The 20,758-nt window shown below is 33.0% G+C and overlaps 2 protein-coding genes and 2 long non-coding RNA genes across 5 annotated transcripts; all 4 read left to right on the forward strand.

The window, feature by feature from the left end:
• The first annotated feature begins 5,091 nt into the window (after positions 1 to 5,091).
• Positions 5,092 to 5,719, forward strand: LOC122597382. Its single transcript, XR_006323420.1, has 3 exons — positions 5,092 to 5,159; positions 5,287 to 5,444; positions 5,534 to 5,719. It is a non-coding gene; the product is annotated as an uncharacterized LOC122597382 (long non-coding RNA).
• A 3,076-nt stretch (positions 5,720 to 8,795) lies between these two features.
• Positions 8,796 to 9,227, forward strand: LOC122597022. The gene is made up of 2 exons (XR_006323403.1): positions 8,796 to 8,857; positions 8,944 to 9,227. It is a non-coding gene; the product is annotated as an uncharacterized LOC122597022 (long non-coding RNA).
• A 3,896-nt stretch (positions 9,228 to 13,123) lies between these two features.
• LOC122578875 lies at positions 13,124 to 17,211 on the forward strand. Of its 2 annotated transcripts, XM_043750933.1 has the most exons (5): positions 13,124 to 13,720; positions 13,866 to 13,934; positions 14,021 to 14,132; positions 15,661 to 16,144; positions 16,941 to 17,211. In XM_043750933.1, exons 1-3 carry the CDS (start codon positions 13,262 to 13,264, stop codon positions 14,024 to 14,026), a joined length of 534 nt encoding a protein of 177 aa, XP_043606868.1. In that variant the 5' UTR covers positions 13,124 to 13,261; the 3' UTR covers positions 14,027 to 14,132; positions 15,661 to 16,144; positions 16,941 to 17,211. The 2 variants fall into 2 exon arrangements, with proteins under 2 accessions (XP_043606868.1, XP_043606861.1); XM_043750926.1 differs by lacking the exon at positions 15,661 to 16,144.
• An 873-nt stretch (positions 17,212 to 18,084) lies between these two features.
• LOC122585695 (cytochrome P450 CYP72A219-like) lies at positions 18,085 to 20,536 on the forward strand. The gene is made up of 4 exons (XM_043757819.1): positions 18,085 to 18,366; positions 18,540 to 18,754; positions 19,282 to 19,526; positions 19,610 to 20,536. The coding sequence occupies exons 1-4, from the start codon at positions 18,090 to 18,092 to the stop codon at positions 20,418 to 20,420; spliced, it is 1,548 nt and encodes a 515-aa protein (XP_043613754.1). The 5' UTR covers positions 18,085 to 18,089; the 3' UTR covers positions 20,421 to 20,536.
• The last annotated feature ends 222 nt before the right edge of the window (positions 20,537 to 20,758 follow it).

Consider the following 20,758-nt stretch of genomic DNA (forward strand, 5'->3'; position numbering starts at 1 on the left):
TTATATTGCAATCAGTGGTGAAGATTTAAGCTGTGACCTCAAATGACACCTTAACACAACTTAACATACGAATTAGTATAAAAAAAGTAAGTGATATTTTTATTTTGAGTAAATTATATTTTTCGTCCTTAAAGTTGACACGTTTTGCACTTTTCGTCTCGTAAGTGAAAAAATTACAATTTTGACCTTAAAGTTGGCAGATTTTTTCAATCATCGTCCATCGCCAAACGTCGTTAAGTTTTAGTCGTTAAGTCGGACACGTGCAAAACACGTGAGGGACTGAAAGTGCAAAAAATGACAAGTTCATGGATGAAAACTGAAATTTACTTTTATGTTGTCATCATATTCATTTTTTCCGGCTGACTTTCGTAGGAAAATTAGCCGGAAAACTTAAAATGCCGATATCTCACCCGTTTCTTCGAATTAGACCACGAAACTACCACCAAACTTCTCAAAATTAATTTCCACACGAATCCTAACCAGAAAATTTCAGATTCAACACTTGCCGAAAAAGAATTTGGGTGTGACAACCAATTCATTGGATCTCATTTCGGTTATAAGTTATTCGCACTCAAAGTTACCAGTTCGTACAAGTTCCATGCTAGTTTGTTGATTTTTTTGGTCAACTGGGCCTTGGTTACAATTTCATTTACGATGCTTTTCATTTACATTTCAAGTTTTATATTTCATATGCTTTATTTAGTATATAATTACATATGCTTAATATTCTATGCTAGTGTTTTATTTAATACTCCATAGTTTATTAATCAGCTTTTAAATTACAAATACATGTTACCCAGATTTGTTACAACTTACCTACAACCACATGTTCCTCGTGGATACGATACCCACTTACTCTATCTAGTATAAGGTAATTTAGGTTTATTTTTGTTCGTTACTTCGACGACGATCAATCCACATTATCAACTCACATCAAATATCAACGAAAAGATTTCAGATTTCCGCAAGTGTTGAATCTGAAATCTTTTGGTTAGGATTCGTGTGGAAATTAATTTTGAGAAATTTGGTGGCGGTTCCATGGTCTAATTAAAAGAAACGAGTGAGATATCGACATTTTAAGTTTTCCGACGAATTTTCCGACGAAAGTCAGCCGGAGAAAATGAAGATGATGACAACAGAAAAGTAAGTTTCAGTTTTTGTCCCTGAACTTGTCATTTTTTGCACTTTCAGTCCCTCACGTGTTTTTGCACGTGTCTGACTTAACGGCTGAAATTTAACGACGTTTGGCGAGGGACGATGATTGAAAAAATCTGCCAACTTTAAGGTCAAAATTGTAATTTTTTCACTTAAGGGACGAAAAGTGCAAAACGTGCCAACTTCAGGGACAAAAGGTGTAATTTACTCTTTTATTTTTTAGTATCATTATGCTAAGTAACGCATGTTATAAAAAAAAGAACTAAATGCATTTTTGGTCCCTGTATTATTACACTTTTTGCACGTTTGGTCCAAACTTTTTAAAAGTTGCAATTTTGGTGCCAAAAGTGTGATTTCTTCGCAAGAATGGTCCAAAAGCTAACTTCCGTCCAGTTTCTTCTGTTAGTGTCGTCATGTGCGTGTCATGTGTAGGGTAGTTACATCATTTAAAACCCATCCACCCACATTCTTTCTCTTATTGTTTTTCTTTTCCAGATCTGTACACAAATATTCATATACTTTTCCAGATCTGTACACAAATATTCATATATTCAATTTATGTATCCATAAACGACTTATATACATACATAAATCTATACCCAAATCTATACATATATTGATCTTGTTTTTTTCCATTATATATATCCTTTCACTGAAAAAAAAAATTCCCCATCAACAAAATGAAGATGGGCCTAGAATGGAAAATTTCAAAAGATATACATATGCAAACAAAAATTCCAAATCTCGCTCTAATTTTTTTTTCCTATAAAAATCACAATAGTAGATATATATTTATTAACAACCTGAAGTGCAAAATGGCACCTAAAAACACAGATCATCTTCAACCTCATGACGACCGCTATCAACCACCACCGCTATAGCCTTCAACCACCGCCACAACTCCCGCCGTGATAGCTTTCTACCACCACAACCATTTCCGCTGTCGCAAAATATCTCTCTCTCTCTCTCTCTCTCTCTATATATATATATAGGGGAAAGATAATTTGAGACCAACTAAAAAAAATCCAAAAAAGGACCATTGATTTTCGTAAGTTACACACCACCATCATCATCTACTACGATAAATCTTACACATAAGTAACTTACACATGTGTAAGTTAACTTACACATGTGTAAGTTAACTTACACATGATGTTTCTGGTGGGTTCATCGCCGGAAAGTCTTAGTGTTTTTACAAAAAAGTCTTGTATATCGTAATAGATGATGATGGTGTACAAAAATCAATGGTCCTAGTTGGTCCTAAAATAAGAGGTAGTCTTAAAATATCTCACCCCTATATATATATGTATATATATGGTAACACTCCGGTGAGAACACTTTTAAAATAAGAACCTTGAGAACACTTAAAATCATCACTTTGATGCATTAAAAGTCCATAAAACTAACATAGTGCATAACTAATTATCATTATCTAAGTTTTTAAAAACACATTGATCCGTCAAAATCAAAAAAATCACGTTTTTTGTTGGATGCATCGTTTTGATGAATATGCACCCAAGATGGATGCACAAAACAAAAAACATGATTTCCTCGATTTTGATAGACCAATATATTGTTAAACACTTAAATAATGATAATTAGTTATACACTATGTTAATTTTATGGACTTTTAATGCATCAAAATGTAGTTTTTAAGTGTTCTCACTGGTACTTATTTTAAGACTGTTTTTATTTGATTGTATATATATATATACATCAATATATTTTGTGTCAATCCAATACATTCAACCTTAAAATGAGAAAATGTTGATAGCACTTAAAAACTTCATTTGATGCATTAAAAGTCCATAAACTAACATAATGTATTACTAATTATCATTATTTAAGTGTTTAACAACACATTGATCCGTCAAAAATAAAAAAATCACGTTTTTATTTTGTGCATCCATTTTAGATACATATTCATCAAAATGGATGTGCAAACAAAAAACGTCTCATTAATTTCACTTTTTTTTGTCCATCAATAGCTTTTTTTTTTATCCCCATTAAATCTAAAATTTATAACTATTTGATTTTGTACCCAACAACTTAGAGAAAGTTTTTTATATTTTTCATATTTAATTAATTAAAAAAATTTCAATGTATGTTGTTTCTTTCATAAAATATTAAAATGCTATGTTAACTTACATTTTTTAATGAGTATATAAATTACATTCATTAAATATATATATAAATTTAATAGGTAGGTTAAATAAATAATGATATAACAATATTTACAATCATTTAAATATATAATATTTTAGCATGTATTTATTTAACATGTAATAAGACATCCATGTATATATTTTAAAAAATCTACTTTGCATACCTATTAACCATTCAAATTTATTGATTTTACTAATTAATTCTTATTTTATAACCAATATTTAATATAATTAGCAAAAGTCAACCACAATTTTTAAATAGTTGTTTAATTTTGAACCAATAATTCTTTTATCTTGATTTACTAACTAATAATTTACTAATTAATATTGATTTTCATTTATTTGCATCTCAAACTCTATCTTTCAGTTTGATCATGGGTCTTAAATATTGTATATTATCATATATTGTTTATTAAAATTTAAATACAATGTTCAATTTATCAACTCATTTAAATGAAAATTTTATCAAATATTCGTATCATTTACATGACATTAGAAATAAATACATAAAACTTTATATACTTGAAATGATAATATACTATATAAATGATTTTATTTACATATAAGTTATAACATCAAAAAAATGCGGAATACCATTATTAATTATAATGATAAAGATGTGGTTAACAAAGTTTGTAAGGAAATTGAGTCATTTATTAGACTAAAATAAACAAACTTAGATGTCTTTTGACAAAATTATATAAAAATATTATGAGGACCAAAAGTGTTATTGATACATACTTTAGTCAATGATATGTTAGTAAGGATCTAATGGTGAAAAATTAAAGATGCAATTCAATCAATGATCTATATTATTTCAACTTATAATTAAAGGTTTTGTTTTAATATATATATATATATATATATATATATATAATTAAGAGAGGTTTTCCTATTTGACATTTTTAGTTTTTGCCACATTGGATTTTTAACGAGTTGCCATTTTTTCCAATAAAGTGTTATATTTATGTTGCCATATATGCTCTAATCATCAATTCTAATCCTAATCATCAATCACAATCCTAATCGTTAATATTTATATTTATAGTTTTTATACGAGTACAAAAATGTTTATATACATTATACTATGTTTGTTTATTTATTCAATGATAATTATTATAGTATTTTTTTTTATTAATTCAATGATAATTATTTATTTTTCAAATGAGATTGTTTATTATTTTATCTTTATTTTTTTTAAAAAAAGTATTAATTATACTATATTTAGTATATATATATCATAAAAAAGATTTTTATGATTTATAAATAATTATGCTTCATTAGTTATGTTTTAACATTGTTATATTCATAAATTATGATTTTATTGTTTATATCAACCGTAATTTGACAATTTTTTATATTGTCATAAATTATGAATAATAATGTAACTATCATTTGTTAAATTTTTTATTTATATTAACAGTAACTCTTTCACAATATGCGGGTTTAATCTAGTTAAAAATATATAAGGATTAAGATAAAGATAAAAAAAATAATATAAAAAAGATTATTCAAATAACTAACTAATGATCCAGCTCTCCGATCCTTTACACTATTTAAAACGAAGTACTTGAATACATATTAGTTCGAAATATATTTTGAAAATTTTGAATCTCCCTCTTTAATTAGTGCGAAACCACTTTAGCGCTTTCAAAAATTTATTGACCTTTTCTTCAACAAGGAGTCTATAAGTTACCAAACACAACCCCACTACTTCATCTTTTCCCCCTTTTTACTTCCGACTACAAACCCCCCCCCCCCCCCCCCCCCCCAAAAGAAAAACCACCAAACCAAACCCATCCATCGTGTATTTAGAGTGTGGCATACTTGCATGATAAGGTAAAATTGTTCAAACAAAATGTCATTTGACAGTTGGTATTTGGATTTATTTAACGTTTGACTTATAATCAATATGTTAATGATATGTTTTGACTTGGTAACCAAATTGTTTTTTTTTTCCTTGAAGGTTCGAAGCAATGTCAGATCGGGGAAAGCAAGGTGCATCAATAGGATACACAAACCTCCTTGAAGGGTCATATTGTATTTAGCTTAATGACTATAATGAAAATAATGGGAATTTGGCTATTACTTGTTATAAGCAAACAAGTCGACTTCCCTCAAAATGTAAGTATTTGATAATGATAATGCTTTTTTTGTTTGTTTATGCCAGAGTGTTTGTTTCTTTATTATTTAATGTAAGCTGCTTCTTGCAGGAGCTCGTAGATATTAAGGACGTTGTGATATTTTAGCAATTTAGTGGTTCAAAACAAAGGTTGAATGGATTTTGAAGCTAGTGCGACTTGGAATTTTGAGGAAGATGTTGGAAGGCCTATTATGGCCATGATATATGGTCATTATGGGTAATTTATATATTACGAGTATAGTTTATTCTTATAGGAAAGTGTATAGATCTTTATTGTACTTTTATCATGTGTTTTTATGTAAACTTTGATCATGTTTAAGAGATTATAAAGTATGTAGATAAGTTTGATTTCCAGGAAAATGATATCATGTAGATTGAGTTTTATTTGCTTTCGTTAACATCTAACATTATGATTATGTACCGTGACTGTGTATGTGGAATAAAATTATTAAAAGCTAAATATATAAAAAAATATAAAAGTGGAACGCCTTGCCTACAATTGCTCCAAAAGTATGTAGAATTAAATTTAGAGTTATCGACACGGATCGTCCCTATGGTTTACTTAAATAATCAAGTTTCATCCCTGAAGATCCGTAACCTCAAGGTCAGTCCTTTATAGGAGGATAAGGTTCACATTTCGTCCTTTGACTTGTTGACCGTCATCTCTCATTTGTTAACACCCTTGCATGCCTCTCACGTGAGGGGTATTCCAGTCTTTTCATTCCTTTCTTCAACCTCTAAACAAAACCCATAAAAAATCCTTACAAAAGGGAGGAGCAACTTAAAAAAATCAACCCAAATATCCGCATCTAACAATCCAAATAGAACATCTAACAATCCAAATCCATTCAACACAACAACAACAAAACATTTGAAAATACCCCCCCCCCCCCCCAAAAAAAAAAAAAAAAAAAAAAATCAAACCAGATACTTTATGCATCCACCAATCTGTATACGAGTAATATATATAACAACCAACTTAAAATAAACACAAAAATCAATTCCAGATCTAAGTCTTAATCGAACATTTACATTCATCAATATCTGCAACTAACATCTATATCTCTATATATTGAAGATCAATCAATATGTATAAGTTAAAAACCCGATGGGGAATAGACGTGATGGTGGTGGCTGGAGTTTTGAAGGAATTTGTTGAAGGGAATATAGGCGGTGGCTGAAGTCTTGAATTAATTTTTCGAAAACCGGATCGAGTATACACGCGGTAATGGTGGCTGGATGCTTGAAGGATTTTGTTAAAAACCCGATGGGGAATACCTGCGATGGTGGTGGCCGGAGTTTTGAGGATTTTGCTGAATACCCGATGGGGGATTACACGCGGTGGTGGTGGCCGGATTTTTGAGGGGGATGTTTTGGCTCAAGTGAACATGGAGATTAGATCTGAAGCGTCTGTCCTTGTCTTTCTTATGCATATAAATATGGGAAAACCAAGTATAGGTTCATAACATAAACATAAGTGGTAGCTAAAGATTGGACATTCATATAGATATAGATCGAAATGGTTTGGTTTTTTTTTTTAAAGACCTAGACATAATTCTGGAAAATGAATGTTATGTTTGTATAGATATGGGTATATCATGTGGGAGGCATCTGAGGTCTTTGCAAAGGAGCCAACAAACGTCCCATGATAGTAGAAACATACACACACACATATGTGTGTGTGTGTGGAAAATGAATTGTTAAAAAAAATCAAGTTTGGTCCTTTATGCTATAAATGGCTGGAATACCCTTCACGTGAGAGGCACGTAAGGGTGTTAACGAATGAAAGATGACGGTCAACAAGTCAAAGGACGAAATGTGAACCTTATCCTCCTATAAATGACTGATCTTGAGGTTACGGATCTTCAGGGATGAAACTTGATTATTTGGGTAAACCACAGGGACGATCCGTGTCGATAACTCTTAAATTTATTAAATACTAAATATAAAAAATTATGTAAAGATGGAACGGTTTTTTAATAGAATACCACCGTTCCAAAAGTAATGAGCATAGTGAAATTTTGAAAGACATTTAGAACGGTTAGTGGCAAAACTGTGACAAAACTTTGACTATTAGAACGGTTTTAAAACCGTTATAAATACCAATTTATTTTTTGGAATACCATTTTTTGGAACGTATGAAAAAGTGTTCCAAATAACCCAAAAAACCGTTCCAAATGACACTTTTTTGTAGTAGTGTCAGAGATTTGAATGCTGGATATAAGATAGATTCAAGCTCTTAGAGAGTGTGCTTAGCAAATCACGTATTTAGATCTAAATGTAGAAATGTTGAATAGAAGCACTCACATTTCCCTCATGATAAATATCATGGAAAATCACGTCCAAAACTCCTTTGAACCCAAGTAGATTATCTTCATAACATTTTCAATTTCAAAGCCATTCTTTTCTTGTTAGATTTGTAGGTTGTTTAATTGGGAAAGGGGTCAGGGATGAAAGAATTGCCAAAAAATGAGTTTGTCGATCTCAAAATAGTCCATGGTGTCAAAGTACAAGACTTAAACTAGTATGCTAATAGAGCGTAGAGTGGATAGTATCTACAAGTTAGTATTTCTACATCTTTTTTTAATGACAATTACTTTAACTCGTAGCACAGATCGAATTGTCACTCATTAGCCATTCATCCGATAATTTTAGGATAACTAGTCTTTTTTAATGGCAAAACTCTTAAATTTTTTATTTATATTAACAGTAACTCTTGCACAATATGCGAGTTTAATCTAGTTAAAAATATATAAGGATTAAGATAAAGATAAAAAAAATAATATAAAAAAGATTATTCAAATAACTAACTAATGATCCAGCTCTCCGATCCTTTACACTATTTAAAACGAAATACTTGAATACATATTAGTTCGAAATATATATTGAAAATTTTGAATCTCCCTCTTTAATTAGTGCGAAACCACTTTAGCGCTTTCAAAAATTTATTGACCTTTTCTTCAACAAGGAGTCTATAAGTTACCAAACACAACCCCACTACTTCATCTTTTCCCCCTTTTTACTTCCGACTACAAAACCCCCCCAAAAGAAAAACCACCAAACCAAACTCATTCGTCATGTATTTAGAGTGTGGCATACTTGCATGATAAGGTAAAATTGTTCAAACAAAATGTCATTTGAGAGTTGGTATTTGGATTTATTTAACATTTGACTTATAATCAATATGTTAATGATATGTTTTGACTTGGTAACCAGATTGTTTTTTTTCCTTGAAGGTTCGAAGCAATGTCAGATCGGGGAAAGCAAGGTGCATCAATAGGATACACAAACCTCCTTGAAGGGTCATATTGTATTTAGCTTAATGCCTATAATGAAAATAATGGGAATTTGGCTATTAGTTGTTATAAGCAAACAAGTCAACTTCCCTCAAAATGTAAGTATTTGATAATAATAATGCTTTTTTTTGTTTATGCCAGAGTGTTTGTTTCTTTATTATTTAATGTAAGCTGCTTCTTGCAGGAGCTCGTAGATATTAAGGACGTTGTGATATTTTAGCAATTTAGTGGTTCAAAACAAAGGTTGAATGGATTTTGAAGCTAGTGCGTCTTGGAATTTTGAGAAAGATGTTGGAAGGCCTATTATGGCCATGATATATGGTCATGATGGGTAATTTATATATTACGAGTATAGTTTATTCTTATAGGAAAGTGTATAGATCTTTATTGTACTTTTATCATGTGTTTTTATGTAAACTTTGATCATGTTTAAGAGATTATAAAGTATGTAGATAAGTTTGATTTCCAAGAAAATGATATCATGTAGATTGAGTTTTATTTGCTTTCGTTAACATCTAACATTATGATTATGTACCGTGACTGTGTATGTGGAATTAAAATTATTAAAAGCTAAATATATATAAAAAAATATAAAAGTGGAACGCCTTGCCTACAATTGCTCCAAAAGTATGTAGAATTAAATTTAGAGTTATCGACACGGATCGTCCCTATGGTTTACTTAAATAATCAAGTTTCATCCCTGAAGATCCGTAACCTCAAGGTCAGTCCTTTATAGGAGGATAAAGTTCACATTTCGTCCTTTGACTTGTTGACCGTCATCTCTCATTTGTTAACACCCTCGCATGCCTCTCACGTGAGGGGTATTCCAGTCTTTTCATTCCTTTCTTTAACCTCTAAACAAAACCCATAAAAAATCCTTACAAAAGGGAGGAGCAACTTAAAAAAATCAACCCAAAAGACAAAACCAACCCAAAAGTTTTAACAACCCAGGAATGACATTTTATATGAACGTCTATATATGTTAACAAATAAAACCTAGTGAATCAAAGCCAAACACCAATCTACCTAGTGAATCAAAGCCAAACACCAATCTACCTTTATGCTAATACCAATTGACATAGCATACACATTGGATTAAACCAAAAGGTAAAGCAGACAATCAGTCATTAATAAAGACATAATCACCACAGATACCCCACGCCTCAAGCATATGGATCACCCGAGTAGTCTTTTGGAACTTGAATGTCATAAGCTTTAACCGAACAGTAGATATAATTACTTCAAAGCAGATCAGGAGGGCTAGCTTGGTCATTGAACATCCAATTATTTCTTTCTTGCCATAAGAAATAAGCCGTTGAAGCAACAAGGAGTCTCCCCACCACATTTGCAATCAATCTTGATTTTGCACGAAGATTCATCCAGTCCATTATAACGTCTAGGAGGGGTGGAAGGTGTTGCAATCCACCCATATCCCTAACTTTTAACCAAACATGCGTTGAAAAAGGACATTCAAAAAACAAGTGGTTATGTGAATCATAATTAGCTTTACACAATGCACAACACATCATATTCATGTTATTTCTTCTTGCCGATGCCCATTTGATGATTCTGTCTTGTGTCAAACGTTTCCTACGCATTATTAACCACAAATGAAATGAATGCCTCGGTATATTGTGAGGGGACCAAATAAAATCCATCCATACCACCTTCTGCTCATTACTTCGTATGGAGTTCCATGCAATAGTTGTTGTGTATGGTTGTTCAACTTTTGCATTGTCTATCCAAATAACTTCATCGTTTTTATTTTGATCAAGGTGAGGGACAGACTCATTCATTAAACCGGGATATTTAACATACCACGCATTAGGCCAGACCCATTCACCATTCCTACAAATGTCTGCAACCTTAGCTTCCAGTGTGAGACCAGCATTTTTAATTTCCCTAGGAGTCACAATTTCACATAATGGATCATTTTCACTCCAAGCATCAAACCAAGCAGACGTGTTCTTACCATTTCCAATTCTCATTTTAATGTGATTTTTAATTGACGACCTCATGTAAAGAATCTTTCTCCAGCCCCAACTACTATCTGTTCGAGCCGGGACATCCCAAAAGTTGCGACCCTTTAGTTTATAATCATGGATCCAAGCAATCCATAAAGACTCCCGCCTATTAAGAATGCTCCAGCTATGGGAAGTCATGAGGGCTTTATTCATTTCTGCTATGCGTCTAATACCTAAACCTCCTTCACTCTTCGGAACACACATAGCTTTCCATGACACCTTAGCCTTCCCTTTTTGCATAGGACATTGACACCATAGAAACCCACGCACCAACTTTTCAAGGTCTTTAATCACACGAGCAGGCAAAATAAACACTGAGGACCAATAGACATGCATCGAAGAAAGGACTGAAACAAACATTAGATAGATTTTTTTTCTATAGTGTGTCTATCATAATTAATAGATTTTTCATTTAAAAATTTCAAAAATTATAATAATTTACACATTCATCTTTTGTTTACTTTAAAAGTGCAAGCCTTTATGGTCATGTCATCCATCGAGAGTATCACAATTTTAATAATGAACATATCTAATACAATTATTGTAATCGCTTACAGTTATTGTAATTGTTGAAGGTATAGTTTTTTTTATACACGGTACAATCGTTAGGGTTAGACTTATAATTAAGGGAAATAATATTCGTATCACATATTTTAATAAATTTACCACACTGTACAACTTTCTAAACACAGTATACAAGTTATTAAAACACATATGTAGTAGATTTATCAGAACATGTGGTACCAATGTCACCCTATAGTTAATATTTTTAAATGTATTTATTTCAGATTGAACTTCATTTCTTAAATTGAATGCGGTATGTTGGGGATATACAGTAAATAACGAACAAATCAGAATATATGTATTCAATCTCTGAAGGCCTGTAACACTGGCAGATTGAATCAATTCGGTGGTTCACCCAAAATTATTCAATCGGATACAATCAGTGATTAGATAACGTTTTGTATGCTTGTGTTTGAGAGAATTTGATGAATCAGAGAGAATTCTATAAGAATTTGTAACAATTAACAACTGAACGAGGATCCATGTGCGTTAAAAGCAGTTGAAATCCGAGTTTGTAGGATCGACAAAATTAGTCTCTCAAGTTTTAAAAATTATTTTTACAGAGACGTTTTTGCCTTAGCAGAATGAGGATCCAGTTCGACCCCAGCCAGGGGCTCTGCCCCTTGCCTCCCCTTGGACCCCGCTCCCGGGGGTGCTGCCCCTGGACCCCCGTTCCTTAAAGTCATAATAAATTCATATAAGCGTGCACTTCGCACCACCAAACTTATACAAGTATAATGTATTATTATGACTAAAATGACAAATTAATCCAATTACACTAAGATATTAACTTATTATTATGACTAAAGTGACAAATTAATCCAATTACACTAAGATATCCAACACGACATACATATTTCAGAAGTTAATTAATAGTTTACTAAACGAGAAAATTGTATTTCTTGGGTCGAAAGAAAATACTTTGAAAAAACTGTAGCAAATAATTACGGTTGTTTACTTTAACAGAAATTAAGAAAAGGTAAAAAGAAAAAAAAACCGTGAGTTTTTCTATTAATGGATTTGCTTAGTTAGTTACCTGACTTACCTCTAGTACAAAGATAGTATTTCCAAAAGAGCAAATATCCTGCCAAAAACTCTCATTATGAATGAGGTGAGCTCACTTTAAATGAGTTTTTTATTTTTTATTTTTTAAGGTGAATTTCATTTGAAACTTTGTGTCATGATTCAATTTAAATGGTATGTTATATAACACCCATTGACCATTGTTCCTAAACTAAAAAGGCATCCGTGCAATGAGGGCAATAAGATGGTAGTCTATTTGTAGTATTAGCAGCAATACCGAATGGATTACGTAATCAATGTAGATATAATTGATGTAGTCCCATTTATAATATTTATTACCATATAAACATTATGGTCTCATGTTAAAAAGTTAAAAAAACTGAACATATAAAATTAGTCAATTATTGTTAATAAACTAATTTAAAAAACATATAAAATTAGTCAATTATTGGTAATAAACTAATTTAAAAAACTAGTTTTTTATGTTCCAAAATATATTCACTACCACCTTCACATCGATTACATTTACATCTCGACAACGACGCCACCACCATCACCAATAATCGCCGCCATTATCACCATATTACTATCACCACCACCACTGCCGCATTGCACGAACATCATTTTCTTTATATCTAATTTTGTTGTGCTAAAAATGATTATTTTAACTTAAATAATAATTTAAGCTATAGATTAGCACATGGGCTTTTATAGTCATTTGGTTGGGCTCCCCATATCCCTTTCCCTGGAAAAACCTACCTATTAGCTCCAAATTAACCAGAACACAGATTCCACAATTCCACACACTCTCACACACACACAAATCAATCCCATTCAATTCATAACAATTTTTAACAATTCATAATAATAACAACAACAACAACAACCACAATGCTTGAAAAATCAAAATCTGTAACAAATTCCCCAATTCAATTCAACCTCACCAAATGCAACAACAACAACTCAACAAACTCAGTGGAAATCGCCGTCGATTCAAACTTCTGGCCACCGTCACCGGCGGTCATCGATAACTTAATTCTCAAATTGAAAGCTAAAGACGGAGATACTGAATCTAATTGGGAGAAAATTATACTTAATTTCAAAAAAGAACTTTCTGATCATCATCAATTACTAGTAGCTAAAGATGAAGATGTTGAGCTCAAACCTCCTCCTCCTCCGTCGTCTATCGGCGGCGCCGGTGACGGAGATGAGAAGAAAGAGATAGCTAGACCTAGATTCTCAGTTCCGTTATCGCGTAAAGAAATGGAAAAAGATTTTGAAGATATGGGAGAAAGACGACTGCCACGTAAGCCTAGAAAAAGACCTAAAGCTATACAGAATCACCTGGATGTAAGTCAATTTTCTACTTTTCCGTGTATATATATAATATTTGTTTATATAGTTGTATGCTTATAGTTTGACCTAATTGTGAATGCTGTTAGATCAGGTGTATATTGATTTAATTATATACTGTGATATTGTAATTATTATGCAGACTATATTTCCTGGTTTATGGTTGACTGAGATACATCCTGATCTGTATAGAGTTACTGAGGTGAAGAAGGTAAACATACATTGCTAGCTTTTGGGAAGGATAGAATTTATCTGTTTTTTTGTTATATTAATTGATTTATGTTTTCGGTGAAGCAGAGATAGCGATGAATGATAGTAATGTGGAAGTTTTGAAGGTTTTTTGTCTAGTGTTGAACCCGTGCTGAATGAAATAAAGTGGTGTATATCGATGATTGGAAAGCTAACAAATGTAAGTATCTTTCGGTACTAAGATATAGCTGAGTTTACATTTAGTATTATTTTCCAGAATGGGATGGTACAAAATGTGGTTTAAAATGATCTTATATTGGTGGATAGTGATCTTTTTGTATCATTGTATATCCCTTTTTCATGCTTAAGTGTTTTTTGGGTTTGTTTTGTTATCGAGGTATTGTGTAAATCTAGGAACAAAACCACTGATGATGATACCTCTTTATGGAACTGTGTAGTTTGTTGATGCTTGTATATTTGATGAAACGGGATGCTTGAATCTTTACCCCGACTTGGAAATTTTGGTTATGCAGCCATGTTAGCCAAACCAAAGCCCGGATAACCCAATTCTTTAACAAAATACACTCAACAAAATGAAGTATGGGTTGAATAATGATTCATATGATTCTAATGTGCCCAATTGCCAGAAAAGGCATAAACACTATGATGATCAATAGAAAGAAGGAAAAATTAAGGAAAACTTTCTGTAAAGATATTGTGTTAACCAGAAAAAGAGAGGCATGCGTGCAACACTGAAAGTCTATTAATCACTGTGATTCTAGCTTTTAGTAAGGTTAGATATAGAAACTAAAGGAAATTAGAACACTACAAGAGGAAAGTTTTCAAGTGAATGGCATCTATATTCTACACCGTAACCTGTTCTGCTGAAGTAACCAAACTAGATCACCGCCATGATGTTAATTCATCCTCTCCATGCCGTCATGTGTAGCACTATTTAAGTATCAGCACTTGAAGGTGTATGACCCACTTTTCCCCTTTTATTGCTTCATCATCAATGTTCCCTCTTTCATACGATAGATATGTGGTAGATGTGTTTTCTTTATGAACTATCTCGCTATCTCAGTCCCTTCATGTTCTACATTCTGAAATGTCATCTCCATTGTCAGTGGGGAATTCAAACCAGCTTAGAGTGATTATTAGCACCTGTATTTTTCCACGGAACTATAAAAGCCAAGGTTTCATACTTTCATGTTGATTTTTTGTTTCTGTATGAAAATGTTCTTTTTTCTAATCTCCCCATCATTCTAATTACAATCTCATTATTCTCATTGTTGTACTGTTGTACATCTTAACTGACTACTATCCATGATTCCATGCAATGCTCCCTGATGTACTCTTGCTGAATTTGGTATTAACTTTCCCTCCATTTCATTAGTTAACGTGGGTGATATACTGGAATCTGAGTATGATCTCCAATGATTTGCTGTAAATGTGAAACAGGGAAAATGAGGATGCATAGTATAGGCAGGCAGTAGTTGTAGATTGTAGCTTGCAAGCCACTTCCTCCATTCAGTGACCATGAGTGACCCAAAATTGTCGTGGAATGAGCATTTTGTTTCTTTGATGAGCCATAGATTTCTTATGTTAAGATTAAAGAGTCCAGTTTCAGCTACACAATATGGCTGATTTTAAAATGCACCTCCTTATCTGCTTATTAATTGGCTATTTTCCATACGATGCTCTTTGAAATACTCTAACTGATTTTGGTCCTAACATTACTTCTATAGTTCTATATCCTTAGTCAAGGTGGGTGATAAAATTGGAATCTGAGTATGATCTCCAACGATGTGCCAGCATTGTGAAACGTGAAAAAGATGATGAACAGTATAGGCAGATGGAAGTTGTATCCAGTAACCGACTTCTCTGTTTGTTATGTAACCATAGTTGGCCCAAAATGACATGGAGCGAGCTTCTCGTTCCTTGACCAGCCATTCAACTACACATTATGTCTGATCTCAAACTGCAGTGTGCTGGTGCTGTTTATCTGTTTGATGATCTAGTACTGCAATTTACAAGTGCTGCTTTACCTTTTCCGAGACCTGGTTGCTTTCCAATAAACATGGATCAACTTGAAACTTCGGCTGCACTGTGGCTATAATGTATCAGATGTGGGGGTTCTCGTCCAAAAAGGATTTCTAAATGGAGACAGCATGGTACATTGCAACCTCTTTACCATTCTTTCAGGGCATCTTCTGAAGTAAAGCATCAGAGGTATGTTTGTACACCAAGCTGAGTATGATGCTTAGTGCTTCTCTTCATGATGTTTTCTTGCCTTTGAACTGATTCCTTCAAAAATTGAAAACTGTGTCTCGATTGGTCGCAAGTCGCAACTGATTCGAGAACCGTATGGCGGTATGGGATGCTGTAGCAGGATACAGTGCCAATGCTCAATCTATGAACTCTTTACTTCAGTCAAAGACCATGCAATAGCAATACTGCTACAGTATCCTAAATCTACAATACACATACCTCAGTCTTCTCCCAGCTTACTATTTAATAGACTAATTCTAGAATGTTTTGCTCCTATAGACCTATCCTTGTAATTTATCTGCTATTGCTCTATTTTTCAAATTGGTTACTTGCCATCTAATTACCTAATCCTACCCTCTATTAAAATTTCTTACTTTCCTCTTGTAGCCAACGACACCCCCCTTCTCTAACTTCTCTTGCCCTTCTCTCCTGCCTAGAGTCTACCAGTATATGCGCCATGCTTTGCATTAATCTTGATGACTAGTCAGGATACCATGTGAAAAACTTCAAGCTGCAAGATAGCAAGAGTTACTGTGTTCTTTGTAACTATCTTATATCTAACTTCCAGTTTGTGAAATGTTAGTAGTACTGTATCTGTGTGTAGACATAAATACTTTCCATTTATCCTTCAATGCAAACAACATAATACTAGCGCCCAAGAACGATCTTAATCAGGATTTACTGCATCTTCTTGATATAATTGTTTCCCTGATCCTTTTAGTTGATTAGCATTTCATCCTCAAAATCCTTTTTGCAGTTTATAGGAGCAAATATGACAGACTTGGCTAGTCCTCAGTGATGGCTTTAACTTATGGAGCACAAAAGACAAGCTGGTCAAACACAAGTCAGTTACTTATCATCATCTATCAATAGGGATCAGGTGGCTGTGGGTAGATTTTCTTTCATTTTTGGCTGTTGTAAATCCCTAATAATTGTCAATTGCGGCCTCCTTGTTAATTTTGATAGAATTGTTTGCCGTATGAGTGTATGACTTCAACTAATCCAAAGATATTGTTCGAGTTACTCAATATACTGTTTTATCATCAGATCTGGTTTTGCTAACTTGAAGTTTTCTAATCAACTTGAAGTTATGGCCAAACATCATGATCGACAATTGATAATAAAAGAAAAGTTTTTTGTGATGCATATTGTATGGATGATTCTTTTTACGAAACTATCTAACCGGAATGAGAAAGCCATTGTCTGTATGTTATATTGTATATGTTATTAGCATAGGCACTATGATGATGACCAATTGTGAATCAATATATTTAACGTAATTGGTTATATCTATTAGCGTAGGCACTCTGACGATGAGGACCAAATATGAATTCACTATGTTTAACTTAATTGGCCATTGGTTATATCACACAAACTGGAGGAGAAGAGTTTTTCTGTGTTTAGGTTATTCCGAAATAGCGAGTCGTTTAGATCTAGATGTACACAACTTTAACGGGGTTTTGACGTTAGACATGCTGTGAAGAAACGTGATTCTTGACCACTAGAGTAACTAGACCACTTTGGTGGTGGTTAATTGGTCCTATCATGACAAAGATATAACCAATTACGGAGTAGTTGATTTTACATCAAGCAGAAAATCGATAATCTTTTTATTATCGATTAATATAAAGTAATGAGGCCTATAATGACAAAGATATAAAGACAAAATATTTAGTGGGATTTTTATATCCAACCATATTAACAGAACACCACCCTTTCCAGTTCTACGAATAAAAACAAATAAAACCGAATCTACCACACGAAAAATCTAACAGAAGTATAGAACCTCTATATATAACTTGGATGTTATATATTGAGTTTTAAGGTTAGTAGTTGACTGATAATACCGTCATTTTTGATACAAAAAATAAAAAAATAAAAAAAATAAAAAGAAAGAAAGAAGGTGATGGAAACATGGAGCAAAATTGTGATGACAATTGTTATATCTGTACTAGTAAGATGGGGATGGAAAGTGATAGATTGGGTATGGTTTAAGCCCAAAAAGCTTGAAAAGTGGCTGAGGAATGAAGGATACAAAGGTAATCCATACAAGCTTATAACCGGTGACATGAAAGACCTTGCAACAATGATGAAGGAAGCTAAGTCAAAACCCATCCCAATCACTACTCATGATATTAATTCATATATTCTCCCTTTTGATCATCATATCATCACTAAATATGGTATTGCTTGCTTCTCCTTTTCTCTATATTTTGTTCCCTTTATTTCGATTATCTATCATTCAGGAGGTTGTAGTTTCTAGTCATATCAGGGACAATTGTGTTACTATTCAAAATTATTTTGAACTTGATATGAACAATCACTTTAAAACACCGTTGTGGTAATTGTTTGACAGGTGAGAAATCATTTGTATGGTTTGGGCCACACCCAAGGGTGTACGTCAGGGACCCCGAGCTGATCAAAGAGGTACTATCAAAACCAAATGAGTTTCAGAAGCCACCAGAGCCACTTCGAGATAGCATCTTTGGCGGTCTACTTGTTGCTGAGGGTCACAAATGGACCAAACATAGGAGAATAATCGATCCAGCTTTTAATCTTCAAAATCTCAAGGTTGGTTTCTATAAATTACATTACATTTTGGGAGCAGTTGACTTTACGTTGTTTCTTTGTAGCAGGCCTGTCCCGTAGATTTTAAAAGCCCCACATGATAATTTAAATTGGGCTAAAACACCAAAATTTTCATTAATAATAAAAAGATAGCAAGTATATATAAATAAATGTATCAAAACAACCATAGCAAATATTTTTCACTCATATATAGTTATATATATGCATCAAAATTAACGATTTGGATAGTCATTCTTATAGCATTCTTGAACTTGGGGATAAAGATTATAGTTATTGTTGGGCTTAAAATTGGTGCCCCATATATGGCGTAGGGCCGATCCAGTTGGGCTACCTACAAAGGTCCATTACTGGGCTTGCTTTCATGTTAAATTTTTGTTAGAAGCAATACTATTACAATGATAATTTAAGTTATTTAGCGAATGGATTATATGCAACAAATCAATCTTTTACTTGTAACCAGTTGTAATGTGCAACATCTAAAAATAGTTGAAGGATTGATATGTGCATAGATCATGTTCTTGGGGATCTACTCGAGTTGTAGTGATATGGTCCAGAAGTGGGAACTGCTAACTGCCGGAAATGAGTCCACTGAAATGGATGTATGGCCAGATATCAATAACTTATCTGGTGAAGTAATTTCACGAACTGCATTTGGCAGTTCTTACGAAGAAGGAATGAAGATATTCCAAATCAACAGGGAACAAATAAATCTTGTATTCCAAATGCTGTTTATAATTCATCTTCCTGGAAGAAGGTAATTATTATCTACAATGACATGTTGTAATATCAATCATGTATAAATATGTTTTACTAATTTTATTTTGAAATATAATACAGATTTATACCCACAAAAGCCAACAAGAAGTTTCAACAAAACGTTCACGAGCTTCGATTGGCATTGACGGGTATTATTGACAAGAGGAAGAAAGCAATCGAGATGGGAGAACATATACGTGATGACTTACTTGGAATTTTGCTAGAATCAAATTCGAAAGAGATTGAAGAAAATGGGGTTGGAATGAGCATGGAAGATGTGATAGAAGAATGTAAGTTATTTTACATGGCTGGATCAGAAACAACCTCAAATTGGATTGTTTGGACTATGATTTGTTTAAGTTTGCATCAAGAATGGCAAGTTAAAGCTCGAGAAGAGATACTACAAGTTTTTGGTAAAGGGGAACTTGATTTCGAAGGCCTTAAAGACCTCAAGATCTTAACAATGATACTATACGAGGTTATTAGGCTATATCCGCCTGCAATAATGTATGTACGGACTACTTTAAAGGAGACGAAGCTAGGAAATATGATGATACCTCCGGGTGTGCAATTAGCCTTAGCCCCGATCCATGTTCATCATGACCCTAAAATATGGGGCAAAGATGCAACCGAGTTTAAACCTGAAAGGTTCGCAGAAGGAGTCGTGAATGCAACAAATAATGGGAAAGGAACAAATTCGTTTCTACCATTTGGTGGCGGTCCTCGTGTTTGCATCGGGCAAAACTTTGCTATGACGGAAGCAAGAACTGCCATGGCAAAGATTCTTCAACGCTTTTCTTTTGAGCTTTCGCCGTCTTACAAACATTCGCCTTTCCCTGTATTCACCCTTCCGCCCCAGTTTGGCGCTCCTTTGATTATACGCAACGTATGATGGTTTGCATGTAACTTTGTATATCATATACTACTAGTCTACTACTACAAACTTAGCAAAACACCGTTTCACAACGTAAATGTTGTATGATGTGATAAAAAAAAATAATCCAAGTACATGCAATATGGAGTAGTATACATTTAATTATCAAAGAGATGAATTATATGATAAGTTTTTTTTTCAAAATCGTGCCATAAAAAGGTGAAAAACAACATCCAAAACTTTTTGTGTCATTAAAAGCAGCTTACTATCTTTTAAGTATTATTTTGTTATATAAGATTTTTCAAAGGAAAATACAACAAAAATGTGTATGAAATTAAGAGATTGTAAATTTATTT

This window comes from Erigeron canadensis, chromosome 1, assembly GCF_010389155.1.
Source record: "Erigeron canadensis isolate Cc75 chromosome 1, C_canadensis_v1, whole genome shotgun sequence".
Taxonomy (NCBI): Eukaryota; Viridiplantae; Streptophyta; class Magnoliopsida; order Asterales; family Asteraceae; genus Erigeron; species Erigeron canadensis.

What these genes read in the sequence shown, in the direction of transcription:
- LOC122585695 (XM_043757819.1), top strand. Translation starts at nt 18,090, where the DNA reads ATGGAAACATGGAGCAAAATTGTGATGACAATTGTTATATCTGTACTA. An exon ending in TTAATCTTCAAAATCTCAAG is followed by an intron (nt 18,755 to 19,281) that starts GTTGGTTTCTAT and finishes ATATGTGCATAG; the next exon opens with ATCATGTTCTTGGGGATCTA. An exon ending in ATTCATCTTCCTGGAAGAAG is followed by an intron (nt 19,527 to 19,609) that starts GTAATTATTATC and finishes AATATAATACAG; the next exon opens with ATTTATACCCACAAAAGCCA.
- LOC122578875 (XM_043750933.1), top strand. Translation starts at nt 13,262, where the DNA reads ATGCTTGAAAAATCAAAATCTGTAACAAATTCCCCAATTCAATTCAAC. An exon ending in CTATACAGAATCACCTGGAT is followed by an intron (nt 13,721 to 13,865) that starts GTAAGTCAATTT and finishes ATTATTATGCAG; the next exon opens with ACTATATTTCCTGGTTTATG.